General features: G+C 33.1%; 1 protein-coding gene across 2 annotated transcripts in view; it reads right to left on the reverse strand.

Annotated features, from left to right (window-relative positions):
* The window catches only part of STRN (striatin), a 141,593-nt gene that overhangs the window by 91,629 nt on the left and 22,792 nt on the right, over window positions 1-27,172 (reverse strand). For both annotated transcript variants that reach the window (XM_031951268.1, XM_031951269.1), the window contains exons 2-3: window positions 16,924-17,027; window positions 13,269-13,342 (exon numbers count right to left, since the gene is read on the reverse strand). In XM_031951268.1, coding sequence (XP_031807128.1) covers window positions 13,269-13,342; window positions 16,924-17,027 — 178 coding nt within the window. The remainder of the gene's footprint in view (window positions 1-13,268; window positions 13,343-16,923; window positions 17,028-27,172) is intronic.

The raw sequence follows: 27,172 nt of genomic DNA on the forward strand, positions 1-27,172 counted from the left end.
GAGAGAGGCAGAGATGTAAAGAGATTCACGAATGCACAGAGAGAGAGAGATGCAGAGACATACATACACTTGCTCTAGCTTCCTGCTAACCCCTGCTGAGATTATCAATAAAGGCAGGCTGTATGGCCCTGGCAATCAGTAGCCTCAGAGGTAAGAGGCTACAAATGGCACCCAAAGAACAGGGATGGGATTGGCTAGAGACCTCATGAGTTCAGCTGGTCCGATCATAAGAAGGAAGATAACACCCCAAGATTGATAAAGCAAGCCAAAAGTAGATGTGACATCACAGGAAGAGGCAGTGGTGAAAGAAGCAGTAAGTAGACAGATTTAATTAGAATTAGGATGTATGTTACAGAAGGTAGTTTGCAAACAAAGGGAACCAGGAAGCAAGGATTTGGCGTGTTTGGTAGCCCCCAGGAAAGAACATGGGCCCTTCAATTGAAGAGAAAGAAATTTAAGGAATTGAAGGAGGCAGTTAACACTTATAGGGTTGACTCTCTATATGTTAAGGAGCTGCTGGCTCTCCTAGCTTCCAGCAGTATAACCTTTCCCTGATTTTCTGGCTCACCTACAGATGGCTGTTGAGAGGTTACTGGGTAAAGGAGAAGCAGCTGGTCTTCTTATCAGGAAATTAGCTAGAGAGAACACTAACACCGATGCTACAAAGTCATGTCCTCCTTAGATAAGAACACAAGCCTTGAGAAGATGATAAGAAGATATGAGAATATTGGCTCCAATATCTTTCAAACTTGAGCTCGCAAGCTCCTGTGTCCCAGTGCTCTGTTGAACAAGAACCATTACTTCATGAGGCAGTAGCCCGAGATGTCTGAAAGTTTGGGATTAGGCATGCTGGCAAACAGAAATCTCTGAGGGAGAGGGTACAAGTGAGGATTGCCAGACCCCGTAAGGGAAGGTTTAACAGCCTCGCTGAGAGACGGGAAGGTAGAATGCATAATGGGTCAGGGTATAAGTTTGCCCATGATCATATCCAGTGACACAACTGTAGTATATAAGTTAGAGAGCCAGACGGGTGAATATGGATAACATCTTATGAAAACAGGGCTTTAAGCGTCAAAAGGTCCTTTGAAAGAATGAGGAAAAATAATCTTAATACTTTGGAGAGGGCCGGGATATTTATGTGTCTTGCAGGTCCTGATGGGGAAGGCCACTGGATTTCAGAAGGATTCCAGAAATACCAACTATTTGGCCAACTAAAGTCATCTTAGACCTGTCTTGACATTTGGTACCGGATGCTACTGCTGCCTACAAGTTATCTCCCCTCTTCAGTCTGAATCTATTGGGTAAGGTCAGCTTTATGCCCCTTGTCAGGCTGAAGAAGTTATAGAAGATGAGACTTTCATCTCTTTGCCACAGATGAATCTCGAACATATTTCCCTTTTATCCCCTTTTGCATGTACTTTTTAACTTCAAGCCTATGTTTTATATATAGATATATTTTTATATTTTTAATATCAAAGCTGGTTTTATGAGCGGTCCCCAAACAGAAAGGGATCCCCCTTTCTGTTTTTATGTTAGAGATTTTTCTTCTGAGAATTGCCATGTATGCCACGTCAGCTGATAGAGTGGACCCAGAAGGTAAAAAAGGGGCTTGGCCTCTGAGGTAGGAGGTTGTGTTTTACAGATGTTAGATCTTTTCTTAGGATGCAGCACTAATTCCAGGTGTCTCCCTTTTGCGGATCCACCTAAGAAGTGCTGAGTGGGCTAGGCACAAGGTAATCCCATAGAAGAGTAAATATAAATAACCAGCTTTGCCATAGGCAGAAGAAGGATATGGAGAGAATTAGAGAGGCAGAGATGTAGAGAGATTCAGGGATGTAGAGAGAGAGAGAGACACGCAGAGACATACATACACTTGCTCTTGCTTCCTGGTAACCCCTGCTAATAAGAACACCAATAAAGAAAAGCTGTTTGGCACTTTAACATCAGTCTAGTCTCCATGTCTATCCAGGGAAGATGGTATGTATGGCAATCAGTAGTCTTGGAGTGGGAGGTTACATGTCCCCAGGTCAGCCAGTGAGAAACCCCTGCTGCCCTGTAGAGGAAGCTCAGGACAATCTTTCCTGTAGACTAGGAGCAGATCTCAACCTTTAAAATGAGCAAAAAAGCAAAAAAAAAAAAAAAAAAAAAAGGCTCTGATCATATATAGATATTATGAAAACAAGGAAAAACAGAACCCAAACCTGGAATAGGACACTAAAGGCAAAACACCTTCACAGGAAACCTCAAAGGGGGATAGAAATTCAACTACAACTCAAAAGGATCTCTTGGAAGGAGTTCAAAAAGGATCTTAAAAGACAGTGAGAAGAAAAATGGGGGAAAGAAATGAGAGCTTTGTAAGAAAGTTTGGAAAAGGAAACAGAAATTAACTGAAGAAAACAATTCTTAAAAAGACATTTTGTGAAATGGAAAAATATATATATACTAAAGAAAACAACTTCTTAAAAAGAAATTTGATGAAATGGATAAAGAAAATAAATTCTTGAAAAATAAAATTAACAAAGTATAAAATGAGAACAAGTACTTAAAAACAGAATTAGTGAAAAGGAAAAAAAATCCAATTAAAAAACCCCAACTCCATTAAAATACAATTGGTCAAATGCAAAAGGAGATTAAAAAAAAAACTAACTGAAGAAAATAATTCACTAAAAATTAAAATTGGACAAATGAAAGAAAATGACTTAATGAGACATCAAGAATAGGTCAAACACAACCAAAAGAAAATAAAAATAAAAAATAGAAGAAAATGTAAAATACCTTACTGAAAAACAAATAACCTGGAAAATAGATTCAGGAGAGAAAATCTAGAATTATTGGACTACCTGAAAGTCATGATAAAAAAAAAAATGAGCTTGGAAAAATCTCTTTTAAGAAACCATTAAGGAAAACTATCCTGATACCTTAGAACCAGAGAATAAAATAGTCCTTGAAAGAATCCAGTGATCACTTCGTGAAAGAGACCCTAAAATGAAAACTCCAAAGAATATCGTAGCTAAATTCCAGAATTATGAGATCAAAAAGATGTGTTTGGAGTAAGAGGACAGCCACTACAAGGGTCTTTATCTTCGAGTCTAGCCTCCGGCCTCCAGTCCTAGAGTACATCACCATAGGTGTCAATCTTGTAGAATAGGTGTCAACTTGTAGAGCTATACTAAGTACTAAGTACATGTAAACTAGAGAATCATTATCTCAATTCCACTGAGTTAACACTTGTTATAAGATTATTTGTTTCAAGTACATTTGGCCCTCTACATTAGGAAGTGAGTGCGATTTCAGATCTAGCAAAAGCAGTAACAGACCAAATTAAAAGAAATAATGAAGGAAACTACATCTTGCTAAACGGAACTATAGATAATGAAGTCATATGTACCGAGTAATATAGCATCCAGATTCCCAGAGTAGAAGTTAAGAGAATTGCAAGAAGAAATAGAAAGCAAAATTATTGCATGGGGGATTTCACCCTCTCTCTGTCAAAACTAAATAAATCAAACCACAAAATAAACAAGAAAGAAGGTAAATAGAATATTAGAAAAGTTAGGTGTGATAGAATGAATGGGGATAGAAAGGAATATGCTTTTTTCTCAGTAGTTTATGGGACCTACACAAAAACTGACCATGTATTAGGGCATAAAAATCTCACAATCAAATAAAGAAAGGCAAAAAAAGTAAATTCATCCTTTTCAGATCATGATGCAAGAAAAATTACATAATAAAGGGCCGTGGGAAAATAAACCAAAAATTAATTGGAAATTAAGTGAACTAATCCCACAGAATGAGTGGGTGAAATAACAAACCATAGAAATAATAGATTATGACAATAATGAGATAACATACCAAAATCTAAGGGATAAAGCCAAAGAAGTTCTTAGGGGAAAGTTTATGTCTCTAGATGGTTAGATGAATAAAATAGAGAATTTCAATGAATTGGGCAACTAAAAAAGCTAAAAAGAACAAATTAAAAGCCCCCAACTAAATACCAAATTAGAAATTCTGAAAATAAAAGAAGCTTTATTAATCTGAAAGAAAACTATTGAACTAATAAACAAAAGTAAGAATTGGTTTCATGAAAAACAACAACAGGTAAAACCTTTAGTTAATTTGATTAGAAAAAGGAAAGAAGAAAACCAAATTACCAGTATCAAAAAGGAAAAGGAGAACTTAGCAACAATGAAGAGGAAATCAAAGCAATAAGTAGGAGCTATTTTACCCAACTGTATACCAATAAATCTGACAATCTATATACAAAAATATAGCTTGCACAGATTTAACAGGAGAAAATAAAATATATAGTCTCATTAAAAAAAAAATGAACAAGCCATTAATGAACTCCCTAAGAAAAAATCTCCAGGATTTACAAATGTATTCTACCCAACATTAAAGAACAAGTAATTCTAATACTACATAAACTATGTGGGAAAAGAGATAAAATAGTTCTACCAAATTTCTTTTATGACATATAAATGGTACTAAAACCTAAACCAGGAAGGGTTAAAACAGAGAAAGAAAATTATAGACCAATTTCCCTAATGAATACTGATAGAAAAATCCTAAACAAAATATTGGCAAAGAGATTACACAGCAAATCATCACCAGAAAAATACACTTTGACCAAATAGCTTTTATACCAGGAATGCAGGGCTGGTTCAAATATCAGAAAAACTATTAACATAATTGACCATATCAATAAACAAACTAATAGAAATTATATGATTTATCTCAACTGATGCAGAAAAAGCATTTGACAAAATACAATACCCATTCTTAATAAACACACTAGAGAATACAGAAACAAATGGAGTTTTCCTTAAAATGATAAGTAGCATCTATCTAAAACCATCAGCAAGCATTATATGTAATAGGAATAAGCTAGAAGCATTCCCAATAAGATCAGGGGTAAAACAAGGTTGCCTACTTTCACCATTACTATTCAATACTGTACTAAAAATGTATGCTTTAGCAATAAGAGAAGAACAAGTAATTGAAAGAATTAGAGTAAGTAATGGAGAAACAAAATTATCACTCTTTACAGATGATATGATGATATACTTACAGAATCAACTAAAAACTACTAGAAACGATTAGCAATTTTAGCAAACTTATAGGGTATAAAATAAGCCTATATAAGTCACTGCATTTTTATATGTTAAAGTTCAGCAGCAAAAAATAGAGAAATTCCACTTAAAAAAAAAAACCTGTAGATAATATAAAATATTTGAGAATCTACCTGTCATGACAAAGTCAGGAACTCTATGAATACAATTACAAAACATTTTTCACACAAATAAAGTTAGATCTAAACAACTACAAGAATACCAAGTGCCCATGAGTAGGCCAAGATGATATAATAAAAATGAGAATTCTACCTAAATCAATCCACTTTATTCAGTGCCATACCAATCAAACTGATTCAGATGAATAAAGTAAACATTTATATTCATATGAAAAAATGCTCTAAATCATTACTGATTAGAGAAATGTAAATTAAGACAACTTTGAAGTACCACTGTACACCTCTCAGATTGACTAAGATGACAGGAACATGACAAATGTTGGAGGAGATGTGGGAAAACTGGGTCACTAATATATGTTGGTGGAGTTGTGAACTGATTCAACCGTTCTGGAGAGCAATATGATACTATGCCAAAAGGGCTATCTAAATGTGCATATTCTTTGATCCAATAGTGTCTCTACTAGATCTTTATTCCAAAGAGATCATAAAAAGGGGAAAAGGACCTTCATGTGCAAAAATGTTTGTAGCAGCCCTTTTTATAGTGGCAAGGAACTAGAAACTGAGTGGCTACCCATCAATTGGGGAATGGCTGAATAAGTTATAGTATATGAATATTTTGGAATATTATTGTTCTATGAGAAATAATTAGTAGGATGATTTCAGAAAAGCCTGGAAAGAGTTACATAAAGTGATGGTAAGTGAAGAGAGTACAATCAAGAAAACATTGTACACAGCAACAAGATTATGCAATGATCAACTGTGATGGTCTTGGCTGTTTTCGATAATGAGATAATTCAAGACAATTCCAATAGATTTGTGATGGAAAGAGCCATCCACTCTCAAAGAGAAGATTATAGAGACCAAATGTGGATCACAGTATAGTATTTTCATCTTTTTTGTTGTTGTTTGCTTATTGTTTTTTTCTTTCTCATTTTTCTTCCCTTTTGATAGGATTTTTCTTGTGCAGCATAATTGTGGAAATGTTTAGAAGAACTGCACATGCTTAGTCTATTTCAGATTGCTTGCAATCTTGAGTAGAGTGGAGGGAAGGAGGAAACTTGGAAGACAAGTTTTGCAAGAGTGAATGTTGAAAACTATCTTTGCATGTATTTTGAAAAATAAAAAGCTATTATTTTTTAAACTGGGTTAATAGACAAGATGCCCTCTCAAGTGTTTTTCAAACTCTAAATCTGTGACCCTGTACTGACTTTTAGGAATTGTTTACATTTAATCATTTAGAATCTTTTCAAATTTACTCCTTCCTTCCCACTTTTGGTCATGTTTCATCCCAAATTCACTCTTTCTTTTATCTCATTCCCAACATCAAATTTATTATAAAGTTTTGTCTGTTCTACTTATACATTTCTTGTGTCTTTAAACTTCCCTTCCTTTCACATTACTAACTTCAGGTCCTTATACCTGCAAAAGCCACATAAGTGATTTTCCTTTTCTAATCTTTTCCATGTTCACATGAGAATCAAATTAATATTACTAAAGCACTACCCTGGTTTTGATGCTTTCTTTTTCCAACTAGAAAACACAAATTTCCTTGTTTTAGTTTTTAGTCTTTTACAATTTGACTCTAACTTTTCTTCATTATTAGGTTTCAATCATAATGATCCTCTTGCTGTTTTCCAACATCATCAATCCATCTCCCAGTTTTTGCACCGACTATCTTGTTTCTGCATGCTTCCCATAGAATGTGGAATTCTTACTACCTCTCATTTTCAGCTGGCTTCTTTTAAGTTCAAGTTTTGGAGGTACCTACTCCCTGAGTCCTATCTTGCCCACCACCCCCCTTTATAAGTATTCTCTCTTCTCCTTAAGTAATATGGCATTTATTCATTCATACACACTGAATACCATAGAAAATTTAAGTTCCTTAATAACAGGGACTTTTTTATTGGTACCTTTGCATCCCCAGTACAATGTCACATACATAAAATAATTTTTTTTAAAATCTGTTGAATGAAGAAAAGATTACACTATTGAAACTTTGATAGAGCCTTCCAGAATGATTCATACAAATAATGCAATAGGAAGATCCTGATATAAAATTAACTTTCAAAAATTCATGTTGGAGGTAGAACTAAAATTACTGAATAAAGAAGGCAGAAAACTCATCTGCGCTCTCCCTCTAAATTCCTTTAAATAATGACTAAACAAAATTCTAGAGAAGTAGAACCCACAAAAACAAAGAGTGAAACAATTTTCCAGCCCAAAATAATTTAAAAGATTGGTTGGAAAAAATCTGTTACACCAGGGTGAGAGAGGAGTGCAATTCAGTACAGACCCCAATCAGCACAGACTGGGACCCAGCGAACCATGAACAGACCTTGGAGTGACTGAATCAGAGGAAACAATGCCACTTTCCAGATCTCTCAGCCCACAGACGGTAAGGAGAAAGGAGAATGGGTTAGAAGGAGACTAAAAGGGTCCTTTTGCTGGCACCAGGGGCAGGACTCTGTAAGCATTGCTTATACTTGGATCTGTATCACACAACTCAACTGCGTGAGTCCCAGTACAAGGAGGAGCACTGGCACAGCAAAATATGCAGCCACAGAGAAGGGACCCTGGCACTGGCAATAGTTTCAGGATTGAAAAAAGTGTTTGTGGTCACTCACAAACTAGTACACAGTATAGAAGAGGAGTTAACCCACCTCTCCTTAGATTATACCACCCTGGAAAAGCCAAAAACTTATAAGTCCCCAGAATTAATATGGAAAATAGCTGCAGAATTAATATGGAAAATAGCTGCACAAAAAATCTGAAGGGGACTATGTCCCCTCTACTTGGAAAGTAGAGCCATAGTTTAACATAGAGTTAAAAAGTCAAGAAATAGGCTGAGAAAATGAGCAAACAACAGAAAAAAAAATTTCTGACAAAAAGTTACTACAGTGACAAAAAAGATAAAAACACACACTGAGGAGATAAAACAAAGTCAATATTCCTGTATTCAAAGCCTCATAGAAAAATATGAATTAATTTCAGGCTATGGAAGAGTTCAAAAAGGATTTTAAAATCAAGTAAGAGAGGTAGAAGAAATTGGAAAGAAAAATAAGAATGATGCAAGAAAATCATGAGAAAAGAGGCAATAGTTTATTAAAGAAGGGCACAAAAAAATACTGAAGAAAATAACATCTTAAAAAACAAAACAGACTAATTGCTAAAAGAGGCACAAAAATCCAATGAGGAGAAGAATGACTTAAAAAGTAGAATTGGCCAAAGGAAAAAATATGCATAAAAATTCACTGATGAGAACTTCTAAAAAAGTAGGATTGGCCAAAATGGAAAAAGAGGTACTTAAAAGTTAGACTCTTAGTCTCATCAAACTAAATCAAAAGAAGAAATACTATTCATATTCAATTGGATATAAGAATAAATATATCTTGCCACATAGGAAAGTAGGAAGAGATGGGGACTAAAAAAGGGAGAATAGAAGAGAGAGTGAGAGTTGATAGAAGGGAAAGCAATTTGGGGCGAGGAAAAAAAATCAAAAGCATTTTGAGAATGAACAGGGTGAAAGGAGAAACAGTAGGATAAATGAAGAAAATGAAATGGAGGGAAATACATAGTTGGCAACCACTACTGTAAAAAAAAATTTTTTTTTTTACATTGAGTTTGATAAATTGATAAAGACAATTTTTGAAACAGAAAACTGCATCAAATTTATAAAATTAAGAGCTATTGATAAATGGTCAAAAGATATGAGGAGATAATTTTCAGATAAAATAAGGCTATTTATAATCATATAAAAATGCTATGATTCAGTGCAGATAAAAGAAATGCAAATTAAAACAATTCTGACCTACTCCCTCATATCTGTCAGATTGGCTAATATAACAGAAGAGGAAAGTGACAAATGTGGGAAAATTTTAACACTAATGTACGCCTAGTGAAGTTGTATAGAGATTCAGCCATTCTACAGAGCAATTTGGAACTATGCCCCAAAAGCTATAAAAACATGCATATCCAAGCAATACTACTTCTAGGTCTGTATTCCAGAGATAAAAAACATAAACAAAAACTACTTATCTGGACAAAAATATTTATATGGTGGCAAAGAATTGGGAACTGAGGTGAGCCTATCAATTGGAGAATGGCTGAGCAAGTTGTTATATGATTGTGATGGATTACTATTGTGCTTTAAAAAAAATGATGAATAGAAAAACATGGAAAGACTTATATGTACTGAAGGAAAATAAAACGAGCATAACTAGAACACTATACATGCTAACAGCAATATTATATGATGATCTTCTATATATAATTTAGCTATCCTCAGCAATACAATGATCCCAAGATAATTCTATAAGACTTAGGATGAAAAGTATCTACAAAGAAACAACTGATAGAGCCTGAAAACAGATCAAAAATATTTTTCCTTTACTGATTTTATTTTTCTTGGATTTTTTCCTCTTATTTTCTTCCATAGAATAACTTACATGGAAATGTGTCTTGCATGAATTTCCATATGTAACTTATGTCAAATTACTGGCTTTCTCAATGAGGAAAGGGAGAAAAGAGGAGGGAGAGAATCTGGAACTTTTGAAAAAAAAAGTTAAATTGTTTTTACATCTAATTGGAAAAATATGCAATATTACATAAAATTTTTAAAAAGAAAGAAAATTAAAGGCTTCTGAAATATTCAGTGAAGTTTTGTCAAACATTTTTTGCCAAATGGTTCAGCTATAACAACTGTTTTTGACATTAACTATGATTTTGCTTTCAAACACAAAATATAGAGACAACTCCACTACAAAATGGAAAAATTTTGTTACTCAACTTATATTATACTGTATCTTTTGGAATTAAGATTCAGAAACAAAAATATGATGATAGTCCTTCTACTAGTTTATGAAACAAGGAGCAACTTATGATTCAATATTTCAACAATACTTTTCAGTGTTACAGAATAACAAATATAGGTGTGTTGGTTCAGAAATACAGTCTGGGATTATGCCAAACACAGCAATGTGGCAAGTCCCTGGATACTAGTCTCAATATTCATTTTACTTCTTTTTGACTGCTTAAAATTCTCTCATCTTCTATAACAAAAAGAAATAAATCAATAAAATATTCTTAATAGCATTTTTTGTAGTATCAAAGAATAGAAAACAAATGAGTGCACACCGATTTGGGAATGGCTGAATAAACTGTGGCATTGCAATATAACAGAATTGTTTTTTGCCCCATAAGACATGAGATTGCTAAAGTAACAAAAGTTCAAAAAGTGAAATTACTAAAATTGCAAAAATCACTAACAGCAATGGCTCAGAAAAGGAGATTAATTTAGCCAAGTTTAATAGTATCAAATTTTTAGTCAATGAGTTTTCTAACTTTTTCCTGAAATGAGAGCTTTGTTGATAGTTTCAGAAATAAATGGTAAATAATACTTTTAAAAAATGATACTAATTGGTTTTTTATTGTGAGAATTATCACTGTCCATGGTGTGATGCAATCAATAAAGGGTCAGCCTAGATATCAGGAAGACCTGGATTCAAATTCTACCTCTGATACCTAATAACATTTAATAGCCAATATTTATATGGAACTTTAAGAACTGCAAATACATATACATATATGCATATGTATCTTCAAAACAACTTTGTGACAAGTGCTCTTATTATCAACATTTTTCAAAGGAGGAAAATGAGACCAAGAGAGGTCCAGTGATTTGACCACAATTACACAAAGCGTTTGAAGAGGATTTCAAAAATCCACATTATCATTGCCCCAAGTGCAGTGCTTTAAGACACTAGGACATGCTGTGTGACCATGGAAATGTCACTTAACCTTCCACTGCACCAGGCAACTTTGTAAGCTAAGTTAAAAATGAATTGGTGATCATATCAAAACAGCATCTTCTTCATTAGGAGTTCACAACACTAATGAAACCAGGTCTAAGCAAATAATTGTTTCCCATTGTTTGCAAGGTGAAACTAGGTGGTGCAGTGGACAGAGCACTGGGCTTGGAAATTAGGAAGACTCTCTCTATGAGTTCAAATATGGCCTCAGCACAAAGTGTGTAACCCTCAGCAAGTCATTTAACCCTGGATGCTTCAGTTCCTCTGTAAATGGGCTGGAGAAGGAAATACTACCGCACTATCTTTCCCAAGAAAACCCCAAATGGGGTCATGACGTGCCAGATACAACTGTTCAACAAAAAAAGAACATTTGCAATCTTCTTACATACGGGAAAAACCAGCATGTATATATGTATGTCTCTATATTTGCATATATTTATATATGCACAAATACACATAAAAGACTGACTTCATTTGTAATGAAAGAGAACAATTAGTATATTTGTCAATATCTGCATGCTTTTAAATTTAATATGCCAAACATAATATTTTATGAATAAAATAAAAATTTTATGATCCTTTACTAACAAAGTGATTTTAAACCTATAAAACCTATAAAAACCTACAAAATATAATTCCATGTTAAATAAACTATCAAACTTTGATCTTCATACACACAAAAAATCTGCAATTTATACTTTTCTAGTTATAACTTCAGACACTGAGAAGACTTTTCAAGCAATTAAAAATGTTAATAACTTATTTCCTATAGTATTTATGTAATCCCCTTCACAAAGAAATGATGCTCTAAGTCATCAGCAATCCTATTCCTACTCAGCAGGGCTAAGACTGTAACAATTATAAAAAACAAACTGCACATATATAAAATTACTTTTTTTTTGATGCCAAATTACCTAGACATTACATAGACATAGCTTTTTAAAAGTTTTGTTACTATTATTTTTTCATTGTATAAGATATTTTAAATTATTTATAACAAGAAAACTATTTCATGAATTGGAAAATCCGTTTAGTAATGGTTAAAAATATTCTGTTCCAAGTTTTTCAAAAACATATAACCTGTGCACTTACCATTTGCTGGATTTTATTTTTTTAAAGAAAACTAATAGTAACTAATCATTTTTTAATATGGGAGGCAGCTGGTATAAAAGGAAGGGTACTGGGGTTTCTTACCAGAGGACTTTTGCCACTAACTGCCTGGATAACCTTGATCAATTCAGTTAAGCTCTCTGAGCCTCACTTTCTTCATCTATAAGAAGGAGGGGTTTGTCCTTCCATCTCTAACATAGGATCCTACAAATATAATGACTTTAAATCATCCAAGTTCATGGATGCAGTCTTGTCCAACCAACACTTAACAAAGAAACTCATTACACACTTCTGATGGGTGACTATACTTGATAATCATTGCTTCTACCTTCCCTCTCATCTAGACTGAAAATTATATGGTTTGGTGCAAAAAGGAGAGAAGCACGGGAAGGAATACAGCAAATGTGAAACTATCTGAGTGTCAAGATTTCACTGCAACTCTAACAAACATACCTGAAATACACATTGCAATATGTCCCTTTAAAGATAACCTTCTGTCTCAATGAAGATAAATAGAAAGCAGACAATTCTCTTTACACTATTACTTTCTGTGATAACAATGATGACCACCACTAACTGGCATTTGTATAGAGTTTGAAGGTCTGCAGAGAGCTTTACCTGTTATCTGTTTTAGTTTACTACAAAAGGAAAAATTTCATTTCAATATTCCTCTTCTCTCTCTTTTAAGATTTCAATGACAGAATGCTTTATACTGTGCATCTTAAAATTCCTCTCTCTGACAGACACCTTGGTCATAGATAGATGTCTGTGCTATTTGCTACATACTTGTGGCTTGCTTTGCCTAATTAAGGTGCACTAAAACTCTTGTTAAAGATAGTATCTAAGAAAATAAAGAGAGAAAAGGAAGAAATGCAGAGAAATAAATACAGTAAATATGTGTCAGGAAGGAAGCAAAAAAAAAAGAAAAAAAAGAAAAAAATAGTGGAAAGAAATACAAAGAAAGTATCCAGGATGAAGTATATAGTAATTAGCATCCAAATAGTGAAAACATGACTATACTGCAGACAAATATTTGTTTGTTATTTGTTGTGGGAATAAAAGATCAGTATAATAAATAATTTAAAAATGTTTTAATTTCTTACCAGAATCATAACTTGGAGGCTTCATATCTCCCTGATTCAACTCTGTTCCATACTTCAATTTGTGGTATTTGGCTCTAACAGAGAAATGAGAAAATATAAACCATCTTAAAATATACTTAAATGAATTAGCATGCAATAGCTCTGATTAAACTCTAATGAAATTTAGAAAAAATTTATATCTGTCCCAAAGGATTTCTTGGTGATAAAACCTAGGGAAGCAAATATAAATAAGACTTGCTTTCCAATCTCTACTTAAAATCTAGTAGGAAAGTTATGGCATGAATATAAATAATTATAATACAAAATCAGAATATGAGAAATGCATGAGAGGTATAGGTATAAAGTGTTAAGAAGGAGAGTGGATTCAGAAAAGGCTGACAAAAAAGACTGCATCTGAGATAGATCATTAATGTTTGCAAATAAGGATGGGAGGAATACATTTCATGAGCAAAAATATAAGGCAGAAAATAGCAATATCCAAGTCTTTTGTTAAGAGAAGCTGCATGGTTTAATATAAAGAACACTAGACATGGAATTTAAAGATCATAAATATTTATTGGATTAGAAACCAAAAAACAAAACAAAACAAAAAAAAAAACCTAAGTTTTTTAGACTAGATCCAGTCTAATCCCCTCAGCTTGTAGATGAAGAAACTGAGGCCTTGAGAAATGAAGTGCATTGTCCAAAGGCACAAACATTAGTAAATGGCAATGCTAGAATTTGAATCCAGGTTCTCTGATTTCAAATCCAAGTCTATCTACCATGCTCCACACTTTCTATTGAGTTTAGGTTCTCATTCTGCCTTTTAGAACTGTGCTATTGGGAAAGTCACTTGACATCACAAGCATTTGTTTCCTCCAACTAAAAAATGGAAATAATGACATTTTGTATTATATAACTAGATAGTTGTGAGGAAAGAGATCTATATATCATCAAGTGCTTTTATAATGTGGGCTATTTGTTAAGGCTAAGTCACCCAGCTGCCTAAAATAAAGGAAAAAATTACATACCATAAACTTATTTCCTGCAATTATTAATGAAAGAAGAGCCATGCAAACCATTAACATTAATTTAACGAATCTTGTAGTGGCAGGAGAAAAGTTAAACTACTTCTGCTAGTCAAACTTATACAAGAAGCCACATCAACTAAGAAATATACTTGAAGATTTCTCCAAGCTAAACATTTCCTATAACTCAAATTTATATGATATATAAAATGAAGACTTTTACCAGCCATTGCTTCCTGACACTCTTTAGCTTATCCATGGCACTCCATTTGTGATCTGACCAGGGCAAATCAACTTTTTAACTTCTACAGGTCCGCACACTATGCCTCTCAATACAGTCTGCTATTATGTTGTTTGGCTGCCACATAATGCTGACTTATAGTAAATTTAGAGTCCAACAAAAGTCCTAGATCTATTTTGGATGAACTACTATATGGCCATACTTCTCCCAGTTTACATTCCTGCAGCTGACTATTTATTTATTTAATTTTTTTGCTGAGGCAATTTGGGTTAAGTGACTTGCCCAGGATCACATAGACAGGAAGTGTTAAGTGTCTTGAGACCAGATTTGAACTCAGGTCCTCCTGACTTCAAGGCTGGTACTCTATCCACTGCACCACCTAGCTGCCCCTGCAGCTCACTTTTAACCCAATTATAAAATCTTATTCTTCCACACTTGTACAATATAATTATTTGCACATACCCACATTTATCTCTTCTTGACAGAAACTCAAAAAACAAGCAGTTTTTGAGCTGAAAGAACAACTTTAAATTAATGTTGTTCACTTAAACATAAAGCACCTAAACTATGTAAATGTCAATAAATTTGAGATGTTTTAAAATTTCATTAAAAAAAAATCAGCATTTCCTCCTAATTTTTAACCTAATTTACTATAAAATCGAGTAAGTCAAATGGTGTGATTTTGGCAAGATAATTCAGGTTGATTAAAAGAATGAATTTCCAAGACTACAGCCCCAAGTTTGTTGATGAGTTACTATCATGGCTATACTAATATTATACAATAACATCAGTTATGTTTCTCCTTATACCCACAAACCACAAACATTTTTCTGGGTCCTATAACATTAATATTATTATTAGTCATCCTGAAAGAGTATGCATTTTTCTTCGAATATCTCTAATCTCAATCTGTTAAAATTTAAAAATGTATATAATGCTTTTCAGGAAGGGTCTTATACAATCAGTTCAACTATTTGAAACATGGCTAAGAACTAAGACAAAAAAGAAGTACTTAAGTAGATAAAATTATTATCACAAAAGTTCATCTGCTTTACTAAGACTCTGAAGGATGAATTTATTTTATTTTAAATAATTTTAGTCAACTTTAATATAGTTTCTTAACCCATAGCAGATCAGAAGCATTTTTAGTCTCTAAGCAGATCAAAATTAGAGGGGAAAGGAACTCCTAAGGAAGATGCAGCGACAGGAGCAGGACCAGGAAGTGAAAATAAAGCTGAAAATAAAGAAAAGGATAGAACAAATGACAAAAAGATTTTCAAGTCAGTTAACTAGAAAAATTTTTCCCCCAGAAATTTTTTTGATTTTATGAAAGATGATGGGAAAGAAGAGGATTCTATTTATTTAATTTTAAATTTCCTTTACTAAAATATGGATTTATTAAAATCATAAAATTTTAGAACTATGAAGAACCACTAGAGACTAACTCTAAGTGACTTCTCCAAAATTAAACTAAATCATAAGAATCTTAAGTGACTCATGCTTTATCTCATTCATAGTATTTTGTCACACTGACTTATACCTAGTAGGAATTCAATAAATATCTATTAAATTAGTGAACCTAAATCAGGTCCTTTTGATTCTCAATTCAATTCTCTTTCCAACATATCATTCAAACTTTCTTTATACGCTCCTAAAGGTATAAAATTAGAGATATCAATATTTCTTTCATTAGTCAGTCAATTCTTAATCCAAGACATTTTAAAAATTAATTTTGGGGAAATTTAGCTATCTATGAACATAGGATTTATCTGGAAAATACCTTTGAGGTCAACTAGTCCATTTAACTCTTTTCATTTTATAGATGAGGAAACAAGTTCAAAGACGTTACATGATTTGTCCAAGCTCAAACAATAATTGACAAGGCCAGAATTCTCATGTAGGTCTATGAACCACTTTATGCTCATTTCACTAATCTGTGCCACCTAGATATTTTATTTTTTGAAGCTATTTATGTTAAAAATTTTAAATAACAATTTATCCATCTGAATTGGAGAAAACTAAGTATTCCTGGTCAAATCCTTTTAGGTACAATAAAATAAGACTCAAATATCTTTCAAAAAATTTTTCTGCTCTTTTCTTTGATGTAAAGTATTCCAAAGTGAGAAACTCCCTTCTAACAATAAAATTTAGCAAGTTGCATGGAGCAGTTCAGTGACTGACTAATCAGTCAGAATACATAGGAAGCAGGACTTGCAGATCTTCCCAAATTAGAGGTCAGCTCTCTATACACTACATAATATTGCTTCTCAAAATTAAGTATTTAAACAAATCTTCTGAATTTAAGTGAATTTAGAATTCTAAAACTTATAATCTGGGAAGTGACAAAAAAGTACTCTTGAAGTAACTGAAGAAACTTAAAACATTCTCTTCTGTTTTAGCAAAGTACCTTTCCTGTTTAAGAGCATATTCCAGCATTTTGATCCTCCTTACTAGATCTTTCTTCAGATTTTCTTGTCCTTTCCTTTCTCCTTGAAGGAATGCAATCTGGGCCTGAAAAAGATGAAGCTCCATTTAGATAAAAAATGAATTGAAAAAAATGCAATTAGGAAAATATGCATTCACAATACCAGTTAAGAAAACAATTATAAATGAATAAGCTTGACCCTGAAGATAAAATGTGAGAATGCACATTCTTCCCTTCTTTGCAAAAGGGGAACTGGGAAGGATAAAGGATCCTGGAACAGTCCATATGCAGTTAAACTTGACAGATGCCAGGATTAATTTTGCTGATCTGGTTTTTCTTTTTCATTATGAATCTTGAAGGGATGGCTCTCTGGTTACAAAAGGAAGAGATTGATGACATAAAAACAAAATATAAATAAAAATTAAAGGTTTATTAATATTCTTCATACTTATCTTACAAAAGATGTGAGAGACTTGAAACACATTATCCGGAAGAATCATTATCAAAAAATTTAAATCAGAATTTTTTTTAAACTTGGAAGCAAACAAGCTATTCCATTTGTCACTAAGACAAAATGGTTAAAAAACCATAGCCAAGGTCCTTTTAAAATTTAAAACATCAAGAATAAATGATGTAGATAACCATACTGCTGACAGATATAGATGAATATGCACACACATACATGTCCATACATATAGACACAGACATACAAGAGTACCATATCTGAAAGCACAAAATAGGTAGTTTTTGCTACTTTCAAGCATTGGAGTAAAAGACATCACTCTTCCTATAAGATTGGTATCTACTAATACTGTTTTATGGTGTAACTAACCCAGTTGTAGAATTAAATTTCAAAATGGAGTCCTAATTGTATAATGAACTAACTTTAACCTGAATTTATTTGAAGTGTGTATTATAACAATTAAAATATTTTTCTCCACCTCTTCACTTCCAATTTTCTATAATCTAGTGGGTAAAGGGCAAACATAGAATAGTTTATATACGTAAAGAGTTACTTTTAAATGGCCCCTAATATAAATTCCTTTCTTCCATCTTTCCCCTCATTTTTATAAAGTATTCAAGTAAGGAACAGGGGGGAATATAAGTCATTCTACCAAGCAGTTTACAAATATTATTTCATTTGATCCTTACAATAACCCTACAACATAAGTGCAATGATATTCCGTTTTACAGTTGAAGAGATAAAAAGCAAAAAGAGGTTAAGTGAATTGCTCAGGATCACACAACTTCTGAGATTAAATTTGAACTCAAATATTCCAAACTACAATCTACTGCATCACCTGTTTGCCACCAGCTTGTAATACTTCTAAGACATTAAATCATCAAGTCTACATGGTTCTATTTTTCCTAGAATTAAAACAAAACTCATTTTAGGTCATTCTGTGATGTTCTGAAAAACAGATCATTCAACTAATAGAAAAACTAACGAGCTGATTCAATACGTAAGCAATAGTACTCTGTATAACATGTCACATGTGACAACATTTAAAGTGTATTTTATTTAAGAGAAAAGTAAAGTGAATTTTTTTCATCAACAAAATTACTAAAAGCAACCTGTCACTTAAAAAATAGTAAGAAGAGGACAAGAAGGCCCACAAATCATCAACTACAGATATAATTAGTAAACACAAGTTCTTGAATAACTGTATTAAGAATTACACCTTCGGAGACATGGACCCAATACGGCAAAGAAGAAGCCTGAACTCTCCTAGATTCTCCTTCAAACAACTTTAAATTCTAGAATAGCAAAACCCACAAAAGAATGAAGTAAAGAAATTGTCCAATCCAAGACAACTTAGAAGGTCAGGTGGAAGGTCTATAAAATTGCAGTGAGAGTGGAGTGCAGGGCTGAGGCCCAGCAAACCAGCAGGCTTTGGGGGCACCTGACACAGCAAATCAGCTTTGGCTTCCAGAATTCTCAGCTCAGAGATAATTGAGGGTGGACAGCTGGTTAGAAGGAAATTACAAGAGTCCCTTTGCTGGCACTGGATACAGGATTCTCTTACGTTGCCCAAACATGGATCCAGGTGATAGTCCCAGGATGAAAAGGAGCACTAGCAAACAACAGGCTTGCTACAGAGGATGTATTTTCAGGAGGAATTAGTGATCCAACTGTATCAGAACTGTATGTGATCCACATTAAGGGTTCCTTCTGAGGCAGGGAAGGAGAAGACCCCCAGTGCAGAGTGTGTGAGTTAGGATGATCAAATTCCCTCCAAACCTGTCTCAGATACTTCTTTCTTAACTGTGACTAGACAAATCATATCACCTCGCACAGCCTTCCTTTCCCCATCTGTACAAAAGGATGAATCTACATCCCAAAATTGCTATGAAAATCAAATGAGATTACATATGTAAGTGCTTTGAAAACTTAAAGAACTACATTAGTGCTATTTATTGTTATTATTCTTTAGTAGTTTGCCTTCTTCAAAATTGCTAATATTATTATTTCAAAATCTTTTCACCAACAACATGTAATTAACCATTAAAATATAATAATTTTCCCATTTTTAACTGACAATTTTTATATCAACATAATTTGTCTAAATGAATATGTAACAATGATCTATATCTTAATCTGATAAATGTCATTGATATTTAATGATCATTTAAAATCCATCACTGGTATAGTTTCAAAATTTAGTTCTCTTTGTTCTTCCTATCAACTCACATACTTTCAGTCAGCAAGCAGGTTTAAGTGCCTACCAGTGCCAGAAACTGTGCCGAGTGCTGAAAATACAAAGACAAAAAACAAGTCTCAAGAAATTTAAATTCTACTAGAGATATGCATTGTGAACACAAATAACCAAATATAAGATAGGTACAAAATAAAAATGTACCCAGGGTGTAAATTAACTGGGGAAATCAAGAAAGGTTTCTTAGAAGGTAAAACTTCAGTTGAATCTTCAAGGGTGATAGAAAGACCTTTGCCTAATTGGAATGCTGTGTAGGGACAGATTGGAGAATACAGGAAGTGTGAGTCAAGTGTAATCAACTTGGAAATGTAAAGTGGAGCCAGGTTTTTATGATTCTACCATGAAAAGGGCTTTATGTACCAAACAGAAGAATAAATAATTTAACCTAGAAGCAATGGGAACCAACTGAAGCTTAGAGAAGACTGTCATTATGATTGTTTTTTGCTCAGTTTATTTTTTTTATACTCAGAAACTATGAACACTATGAACTATTGTAATCTCTATGCCCTTCAGTCTTATGCACTTGATAAAACAAATGAGTGATGATCACAAATAAGTAACAGCTAAACATAGCATACTAGTAGTTACAGTATGATATATCAAGTGGACATGTCATTATATTAGTTAGTATTTGTATAGCACTTTAAAATTTGCAAAGCACTTAACAAATATCTCATTTTATCATCACAAGAATCCTGGGAGGAAATTGCTATTATCTCAATTTTATAAATGAGAAAAATAAGGGAAAAAGAGGTTAAGTGACTTGCTCAAGTTCACCCAGCTAATGTCTGAAGCTGGATTTGACCTTAGGTCTTCTTGACTCCAGGTTCAGGCACTCACTAAATATTCTTGCCAAATAACTGTAGTCAAATACATTCCTCTCATTCAATGTGGTAACAAAGATTTAAATGTGTATTAAGATACCCATGAAGAGGCACTTATGACCATTTCCTCAATATCCCATTTTCGCTACTATCACTCCTCTCAGGTCCTCTCAAAGAAATACAAGGGAAAAAAAAAATGATTATGCAGGTTCCTAGAATTTTTCCTTATACATAAAGCCTGACCAAGTGGTAAAACCTGATATTAACCTTCCCAATAGACTATCACAAAAAATACAACTGGAAAAATGGTTACTTCTGTTTATACACACAGCACATCTAATGCTAAGGGAGGAAAAGAAGAAAATTAATTAACTCAACAATATCATTTTCTATTTTATTATAATGTTTTGTTTCTTAAAGTGCCATATATAAAACGAATTCTATTCCTCAAGCATTTACTAATTGTCTACTATTGTGCTTGTTGGCTTAACGTATCACAATCAAATACAAGGTAGATTTCATAGTATAAATGTATAGTGGTGAATAGAGAACAGATCTCTTCTCCATTTCTCTTACATTTAAATTCCATGAGGGCAGGTAATATTTCATTTTGGCATTTGATTTCTAAGTGTTCAGTTTGGTGACTAACAGAGCTGCTAGTTGTGAGGGAGTACAGGGCTTGGGTTCAGGAAGGCCTATATTCAAATCTGGTCTTAAATATTTACTAGCAGAGTTCCTAGCCAAGTCATTTAACTACCATTTGCTTCATTTTCCCCATTTATAAAATGGAGATAAATCCCAAGGTTTCTTGTGAAAGGATCAAATGAGATAACAGTTATAACTTCATGCAGTGTCTTACATATAGCAGGTACTATAAAATATTAATTATTATTGTTATTATTATTTACTAGTTAACATTTAATAAATGCTTTTTAATTTTTTCCCATTCATGACATCTAAAATTGTTTCTGCAACATATATGAATCAACTTAATTAAAATATTTTTCATTTATATTTTAAAATTCTCTACTTCTGTATAAATTTATGAATCTAATTTATCACTTGGTAAATGTAAAACTGTAAATGCTTCATGTGAAAAAAATTTGTTGGATTTTCAGTAGATAATTAAAAGTACACTGACCATATTCCAACAAAAACTTAAAAATATTTTCAGTTGTTTAACTTTTTCACTTTTTTCATAATCAAAAATAAAAATCTATTTTATAGATTTAAAATCTTCCATTTTGCTCAAAAAGCACCTATGCTTGATCTGTTCAGTTAAATATAAATCTTATTTAGACAAGGCTCTTACTAAATGAAATGTAGTAAACTTTACCATTCCTATAGTACTTCATAAGCAAATAACAAATATGAAAAATAAATATATTTAAAACCTGAAATAAAAAATTAACAAAAACAATAAACTATCAGAAAAGTAAACTAATTTAAGGTTCTCATCTGTAAGCCTTAGTAAAGCTAAATTTTAAACTAGAATCACAGTTATCAGAAAACTAGGGCTGAGATTTCAGATACCACATAATCAAATGCTCAAGATTACATAATTTGCCCAAAGCCAAATAATATGAAGCCACAGAGCCAAATTCCTAACAACTCCCAAGTTCAACTTTCCAAGTTCATTGCTCCTGTTATTTGTCACAAAAAACTCTTCCACTTACATGTGGCTCAATTATGAAGTTACAAAAATGACCATTAAAATATGAATAATGCAACCGTTTTACTTTAGCGTTTCTTCTGTTTTCTTCTTTAACCTAACATACTACTCTTTTCTCCTACACTTTTATCCCTCCTTTCCCTCCCCCCCAAAAAACCCTCTGATAACACACTTCATTCTTTCTATTTTATTCTAGTCTCTACTAAAGAAGTGGTCCTTCTCTTTATCAAGATTAATCCCTCTATGGTTATGGAACTCTCAATCCTAGATTTACCCCAGAGAATGTAAATTCCATGAGCCAAACACTGTTATTATACAACTTTTATTATAGAGCTTCCCCAATACATTGCAGGGGTCCTCAAACTTTTTAAATAGGGGGCCAGTTCATTGTTCCTCAAACTGTTGGAGGGGATAGTAAAAACAAAAACTTTGTTTTGTGGGCCTTTTTTTATAAGAAACTTCATAGCCCTGGGTGAGGGGGATAAATGTCCTCAGCTGCTGCATCTGGCCCGCGGGGCCATGGTTTGAGGAACCCTGCATTAGAGGTTAAATAAATACTAAATGTTAGATATAACTTTTAAATATATTTCCATATTTGTCATGCTATACAAGAAAAATTAGACCAAAAAGGGAAAAAAAAAAAAAACAAGAAAAAAACAAAAAATGTGAAAATACTATGCTTTGAACCATATTCAGTCTCTACAGTTCTCTCTCTGGATACAGATGGCATTTTCTAAAACAAGTCTATTGGAATTGTCTTAATTCACCACACTGCTGAGAAGAGCCAAATCCATCACAGTGATTATCACATAATCTTCTTGTTACTGTGTACAATGTTCTCTTGGGCCCTGCTCATTCATTCAGCATCAGTTGATATAAATCTTTCCAGGCTTTTCTGAAATCAGCCAGCTCATCATTTCTTATAGAACAATAATACTTCAACACACACACACACACACACACACACACACACACACACACACACACACACACGTTATAACTTATTCAACCATCCCCCAACTGATGGGCATCCACTCCATTTCCAATTCCTTGCCACTACAAATATTTTTGTACATGTGGATTATTTTCCCTTTTTTATGATCTCTTTGTGAGACTGCAGATCAAAGGGTATGCACAGTTTTATATCCCTTTGGGCACAGTTCCAAATTGCCCTCCAGAATTCTTGGATCATTTCCCAAATCCATCAACTATGCATTAGGATCCCATTTTCCCATATCCCTTCTTATCATTATCTTAGTCATTTCAGGTGCAAGGCCACTGACTTTCTTATTCAATCAATTTAGTTGTTTTTCCCTGCCATATAATCATTGCTATTAATCTTCTTCCTCATTTTAAACATGTTAACATTTCCACTTATCATCATCTTCCAAAATCTAATAAAACTCCAATAAAATTTGGGAATCAAATTTCTAGGACCTTACTATCCAAAAGACAGTTGAGAAGAGAGATAAATGGGAAAAGCCCAAATTACTGGAAAAAGAAAGCTCTCAGGAAGTTCATGCAATTAACTTCAGAGGCAAAGTGCAAAGGTACTTTCAAACCCTTACCTATAAAATTGCTATACATACAAGTTTTGATGATTTGTTTTTAAATTTCTTATATGTAAATGTAGTCTGCTGTCAACACTGCAAAATTCCCCAACAATTCTGAGGTAAAACTACATATATTTACTATTCCTTGAAGCTTGAGCTATATAAAAAGAATTTAGCTTGAAATCTAACTGGAAGCAAAAATAGCCAAAATTAAATTAGGCTATACATAATATTACACAGTGATTATCTCCAATTTATCCTGTATATAACTGTTTTCATGCTGTCCTCTTAATTAGACTGTAAGAGCTCCTTCAGAATAGGAATATCTTTTATCTAAATGCTCAGCATTCAGTGCAGTCAATGCCTGGAACACAGTAGGTGTTTAATCAAATTATTGGTTGTTCAATTGTTCAATTGTGTTTGATTTTTTGTGACCTATGGACTACAGCACAGTAATGCTATCCATGAGGTTTTCTTGTTAAAGGTACTAAAGTGGTTTTCAATTTCCTTCTCCAGCTTATTTTACAGCTGAGGAAACTGAGACAAATAAGAGTTAAGTGACTTGTCCAAAGTAACACAACTAGGAAGTGTCTGAGATTGGATTTGAATTTGGATCTTCCTGATTCCTGGTGAGAGCCCTAGGAGCCTCTTAATCAAGATATACATATTATATTTTCACATGCATGGTATAATCAAGTTATACATACCCCAATAATATGGTAATACATTTTAACTTCACCATTTACAATCCATTTATAATATAGGCTTTTCCAGAACAATCAATGCTACTACTACAAAATGCTACTAGGTAGAGTATATTTGCAATGTGATTTAAAATACAAGTACAATTAGGATTCTGATGCAGGAGAAAGTACTAGAAGTCAGAGCAGTCTAAGAACATATTATATAACAGGTTAGGCTTTTAAACCAGACTCTTCATTGTCAAAGAGTAAATGGCATTTGTATGCAGAGAACAATATACACAAAGAAAAAGGAAGTGTCCTTCTGACAAAGTATTTGTGAAGCCTATTGATATGTGAAACGTCTGTTGATTATCTTTAGCTGCTGATTATCTCCAATTTATCAGGAACATATGCCAGTTATGTGATTGTAAACGTGTCTTTTGAATATATTTAATCAGATGCTTATCATTTTTCATAGTATACTATGGTACCTTCTTTATATAGTACGTTAGAGTACCTAGGAGATTGAATTAAAATGTGGTAGTTGCATTTTCCTTTTCAATAAAAGATAATATAACACTACAGAAATGGCAGCACATTCCCATTTTACATTTATTTACTGTCCTTTTCCAGCTCTATTTACAAATACTCTCAAGATTATCCATCTAGGTTGGTTCTCATGCCAAGTTCAGGGAAAATTTGCTTGCTCTTATAATGTTTTGCAAAGAGATAAAATGTTCATAATTCTTCATTCTTCTCTTACATAAGTCTTACAAAAATAGAGATTTTTATCCTAAATCCACATTATGTGAGGCTCCTGTGTCTGTCTGATTGATATAGACATTCTGTGGTTTCTAGCTGAGGTGGTTTCTGGGTTCTTTCAGGCTCCTTGTAGTAATTAACTTTTATGTCAAACTTCTCTAAAAACAGATATAAAGTCAATGTATTTAACTTCTGACCACTGTCAAATTTGAAAAGTCAATGTTAAAAGCAGATAAGATAGGCATTAAAATCACATTCTATGAATTCTAAACTTCATCTTTTCTTCTAATTTAACAATGATTTTGACCTAAGTTTTAATCTCAGCCAATTCTAGAATAACTTTCTCTTCAGTAACTATTTCCTGGTCTTAAAGTAGGATTAATTCTACCTTTTATAAAAATGTTCAATAATTGCTAATATCTTCTGACTCTCTTCTTGAAAATTTCTTAATTCCTGAACTATATTTTCCGCACAAAGTTTTCCAAAATCAATTCACTGAATAAATTAAGTAGCAAGTTTAAATTACTAGTTGTAGATAATCTTATAATTATGACTCTTACATCCTTTGATCCTTTATTCCTATTCCAATACTACTCAATGTAGATGTGGAAAGAAATCATTTTGTATTGTTATGTTTTGTAGATAAACATAATTTTTAAAAACACATCACCCCAGGAACAATTTTCTGGTAATGAGATTCTTCATACTTCAGGTAGGCTGATCCTTGAACAAAAGAATATGTCATCTAGCCTAAAATGTCTGAAGATTTTTCAGCTTGGTATAACTTGCCACAGCTTGCACTTCATTGGCCTACTACAAGAACTCAAGGTTATCTACAACCCACAATAAGGCAAAGCAAAACATGGACACTGCTCTTTTTGGTTAAAGCAAAATTTTTGTCTTCATAAAACATTCATAATTTGATTTCTACTTATGGCTGGATAAGAAACAAAAATTCGCAAGCATGAAACTTTTTCTTTTTTTGTGAGGCAATTGGAGTTAAGTGATTTGCCCAGGGTCATACAGCTAGCAAGTGTTAAGTATCTGAGACCACATTTGAACTTAGGTCCTCCTGACTTCAGGGCTGATGTTCTATCCACTGCACTACCTAACTGTCCCAACCATGAAACCTTCAAAGAAAAAACTGCCAATTATGATCCTGTTGAAACTATTGTTGATTAAAGAACTTTTTAAAAAGCTTATCAAGACCAATGCCATCTTAAGTGGCATAAATTACTTGATAACTCTCTCTACTCCATTCTTTTCTTCTCTCTGCCTCTCTGTTTTTCTCTTTCTCACACACACACACACACACACAGTCAAAGTACATGCTACATTGCCAAAATCTTAGTGGTATCCACAAACAAATATAACTAATACCTAGATAAAAAGTTAAACAATGACTCAAAAATTAAACAAAGGGGCCCAAGCTCTGCTTCCAATTCTGTCCTATAAGCCAGGACACATGCAACCTGTTGCCCACAATATGCCTTATATCAGAAATAGCTTAAATGGATATAGTGACTAGCCATCCCAGTTTTTTCCAGGGAAGTCATGCTTTTATATATCCTGCCCTGCTATCACTTCCAAAATGCTTAATTTTTCAAGAAATTCCAGATTTGATAAATGGTAATCAAATCTAATCAAGGAACAAAAAACAACCAAAAAATGTGACAGATCACTGTCATATAAAATGAGAATCATTGAAGAAATATCACTATTATTTTAAAAAAAAAACACCACCACCATATGGCCTTATCATGTAGCCACACATATATGTACATACCCATATATGTATATTGCCCATGCAGGAATACAGGTTGACTCAGTAGGAGGTACTTTCCTATCATAGGATTATACATTTAGACCCAGAAATTCTATAACTCTAAAAAGGTCTTCTATACCAAAGTCCTCAATGAGGAAATGAGAAAAGTAAAACCCAAAAAACTAAATAACTTCAGTGATAAAGAAAATTCAAATTTTATATCCAGAACCCTTTCCTCCAATGTATAGTGGTGTC

Source organism: Sarcophilus harrisii, chromosome 2 (assembly GCF_902635505.1).
Source record: "Sarcophilus harrisii chromosome 2, mSarHar1.11, whole genome shotgun sequence".
Taxonomy (NCBI): domain Eukaryota; kingdom Metazoa; phylum Chordata; class Mammalia; order Dasyuromorphia; family Dasyuridae; genus Sarcophilus; species Sarcophilus harrisii.